The sequence below is a fragment of the Pyrus communis genome, chromosome 15 (genome assembly GCF_963583255.1).
Source record: "Pyrus communis chromosome 15, drPyrComm1.1, whole genome shotgun sequence".
NCBI lineage: Eukaryota > Viridiplantae > Streptophyta > Magnoliopsida > Rosales > Rosaceae > Pyrus > Pyrus communis.
The window spans coordinates 17,395,109-17,398,696 of NC_084817.1; the positions used below are offsets into that span (position 1 = coordinate 17,395,109).

At 33.7% G+C, this 3,588-nt stretch overlaps 1 protein-coding gene across 1 annotated transcript; it reads left to right on the plus strand.

Annotated features, from left to right (window-relative positions):
• Nucleotides 1-305: 305 nt before the first annotated feature.
• LOC137717119 (uncharacterized) lies at nucleotides 306-830 on the plus strand. Its single transcript, XM_068456423.1, has one exon. The coding sequence runs from the start codon at nucleotides 306-308 to the stop codon at nucleotides 828-830; it is 525 nt and encodes a 174-aa protein (XP_068312524.1).
• The last annotated feature ends 2,758 nt before the right edge of the window (nucleotides 831-3,588 follow it).

A 3,588-nucleotide genomic window follows, 5' to 3' on the forward strand; every position in this document is an offset into this window, starting at 1 on the left:
CATTGAATGATGATTTTTTTTTTTTTTTTTTGCACTGTACTAATACATCCTCATGTGAATAATAGTTTTTAGCATTGAATAATGCAGCTAAGCCGAACAAATTCACTTACAAAATCCACCATGGAGGTCAGATCATTAAGAAAGAAAGTCAACAAAAATACATTGGAGGTGAAGTTATTTTCTTAGATTGGGTTTCAGCTGATCAACAATCTTTGGTGGAATGTCATGATATTGCAAGACAATTGGGGTATCAATTGGAATTAAGCATGCATAGAAAAAAGCCTACTAGGATAGGATTTGTTGAAATGACATGTGATATAGAAGTTTTGGCTTTAATTGATGAAATGGGAAAAAACAGGATGACAGAATTATTTGTGGTTGACAAGAAGAAGAAGGATGTTGGTGAAGGCTCAACTAATGTGGATGCATCAGTAGAGCAAGAGGTTGAGATGGCAAATAAGGGAGATGTTGTGTCTTTTCTTGAAGATGTTGAGGGAGGAAATGGGGAAGATGCAGATGTTGAAGGGGAGAAGAATGAGGAAGTTGTAGATGAGGATGTATTTAAAGACAGTGATTATGAGCAGGATTCTGATATTGAGCTGCAAGTTGATTATGAAGTTGATGATGATGAGTTTGAAGAACATGTAGACCAACCTATTATAGAAGAGCCCGAAGAAATGGGGTTTGCAAGAGAGATATCAGATGAGGATGCTAATTCTTGTGACTTTCATAGCCTTGAAAATGAAACTTCACAAGAAAAAGATGAATTTGATGAGGTAACCAGCAGAAAAAGAAAGAGGCAATGGAATAAAGCCTCCACCATAGTTTAGAGAGTGGCATAGAGGTACAAACTTGAAAAATCCTAACTATTAATGGGAGACTATCATTAATTACAGTGTAATTAATGGGAGACATAAAGGTAGCGGAATAAGCCTATACCAAAGTTTTTCCTAATAAACCACAATTGAAGGAGGCTATCATTAATTACAGTGTAATTAATGGGAGACGTGTGTGGCTTAAAAGAAATGACAAGGTTAGAATTAGGGTTTTTTATCAAGGAGATTGCCCTTTTGTCATTATGGTCCTTTACATAAGAAGCAAACAGGCAAACCTAAGAAGAATAGGACAAAGGAGCCTGGTGAAAAGCCACCAGTGACAACTCATGGTGGAAAGAAGCTAGGGAAATGGGTTTCACACAAACCGTATACAATCAACAATGTGGACATAAAGGCCACACAAACTTGTGGAAATGGGGGCTTTACAAGTCAGTCAACACCAACTCATGGCATTTATGAGCCAAGTCACACAACTGCAAACACACCAGTGACAACTCAAGCCACTCAAGAGCCAAATCATTCAGTTGTTAACACATCTACACTAGAGGTATCTGTTTTGTTTTGTATTTTTTTTTTTTTTTAATTATAGGTTTTGATAATGAAAGTGAAGTCCATTAAATTGGTTGATATTGTAGGTGGGCATATGCATGGGCATGGGAAAAGGAAGAGGAAGAGGAATGGGAAAAGGGAAAGGCATAGTATCTAGCTTACAACCCATTCCACAAGTTCAAATGATACATTCAGTAGCCCTTTAAATGATACATTCAGTAGCCCTTTAGTTTTTGTGTTGTTTATTCTTTTCCTTTTTTTTTTTTTCAACAATTACTTCTGTAAATTGTGATAAAAGGAGTACGATTTGGATTTTATAGGGTGACTAAGTGTAAGCTATTATCTTTTGGTTTTCAATAGGTACAAGGCTGCATTGGTGTCACTTCCCAAGTAGTGCCACCACAATCACAATCCACCAACAAACGATACAAATCACCTGCAAAGAGAGGCAAACCTTGGAAGCCTTGAGCATAGAGGGAGTTTGTAGTTTGGATATCACTGCACAAATAGAAGAAAACAAGTTGCAACCATTTCTTTTCTTCTTCTTTTTGAATTAGAACAGTTGGATATTAATTTTGCAGTTGAACATTGCTGTTAAACATGTGGGATGTTGTTTTTTGATGTTGAACATTTTAACATATTTTTCTTTGAGATATTTTGCAAGTTATAATGATGATCATGTTGAAAATTTCATGTAATGGAACATAATATCTCTTTTTGTTAATTCTTTTGATTTAGCTTTGTCTATGGATTTACAATATTTGAACCATTCATTTCATTATATTCAAGTGTGCAAACTATACAGTTTTTTTCTAAAAATTAATGAAAGGGAAAAAGTCAAGTACCGTTTACAATGATTTACTTGAGTTTGATGCCAAATCGTTTTTAATAATAGTTGAAGAGTTAATATCACTACCAAAATTAGCAACATAGGGGTATTTTCTGAGAGAAATGAGGGAAATAGGGTGAAAAAGCAAGTGGAGAACTTGATTTGACAAAAATACTCTGAACTTAACGGAATTTTTAACGGAATGACCAAATTGATAGATGGTGGATAATCTCTGGGACCATTTTAATCGATTTGAAATCTCAGTGATCAAAATGAGGAGTTATGCAAATCTCAGGGACCATTTTGGCTAAAAAGCCTTATATGAATATGATTTTCTGAAACAGTTATTGTTTTGTTTTACAAGTATTTGGTTTAGTTTTGCAACAGATTATTAAATAGTTTTTGTTGTGTTATATATTTTGTCATTGTTTTTTTGTTATCTGCATATAATATTTTGTGTACTAATTTGTAATTGTTTGTTTTTTTGTTCATTAGTTATGGAGAATTGTAAACTAGCTTAGTTTACATATGATGATTTGTCCGTTATTAGTTCTATTTCATCAACTTCTACATTCGATCAGATTTGTATTGATATTTGTTCTAGGTTTAAGGGTTTGAGACTTGGTTGGTTTGAGTTACGATATGCTTTGAATGAAGATCCTACTTGTCTCCTAGATTGTAATGCCAATGTTAGGAATATGTTAAAGGTTCTTGATGTTGTTGGAAAATCCATCATAGAAATATTGGTTATTGATAAATGTGATGGTTCTATAGTTCAATTACCTACAAAAAGCATATCTTCATCTTACCGTACATCAAACTCTAAGATTGTTGTTAGTGAAAATGATTATTGAGGGAAGTATGGTTCTCATGGTATCAATAATTATATGGCATATGAATGAGATAGTTATATAGAATCTGAGGGGCAAGTTTTTAGGGGAGGTTGTGTTGATTTTCGAGATAAGTTAAAGAATTTTTCTGTTGAATGTGGTTTTGAATTGAAGTATTTGAAGAATGATAAGAATAGCATTAGTGATGAGTGTTCTAGGAAGGAATATGATGGTTGTCTTTGGTGTGTGTATGCATCCAAGTGTGATATTAATGACTTTTTCATAATTCGGAAGTTGCATAATGTGCATACATGCAATGGTATGATTCGAAAGAAGAAAAACAAAGTTGTTGGACGGTAGTTTGTTGCTTCTCTCATCAAGGACAAGGTTTAATCAAATCCTCTTATTAAAACGATGGAGATCATTTCAAACTTAAAACAATTTTATGGATTAGATATTGATTATGCTATTGCATACTTTGGCAAAGAGAGGGCAGTTTTTGAACTAAATGGTGATGATGTCGATGCTTTTAAGTTATTGCCTT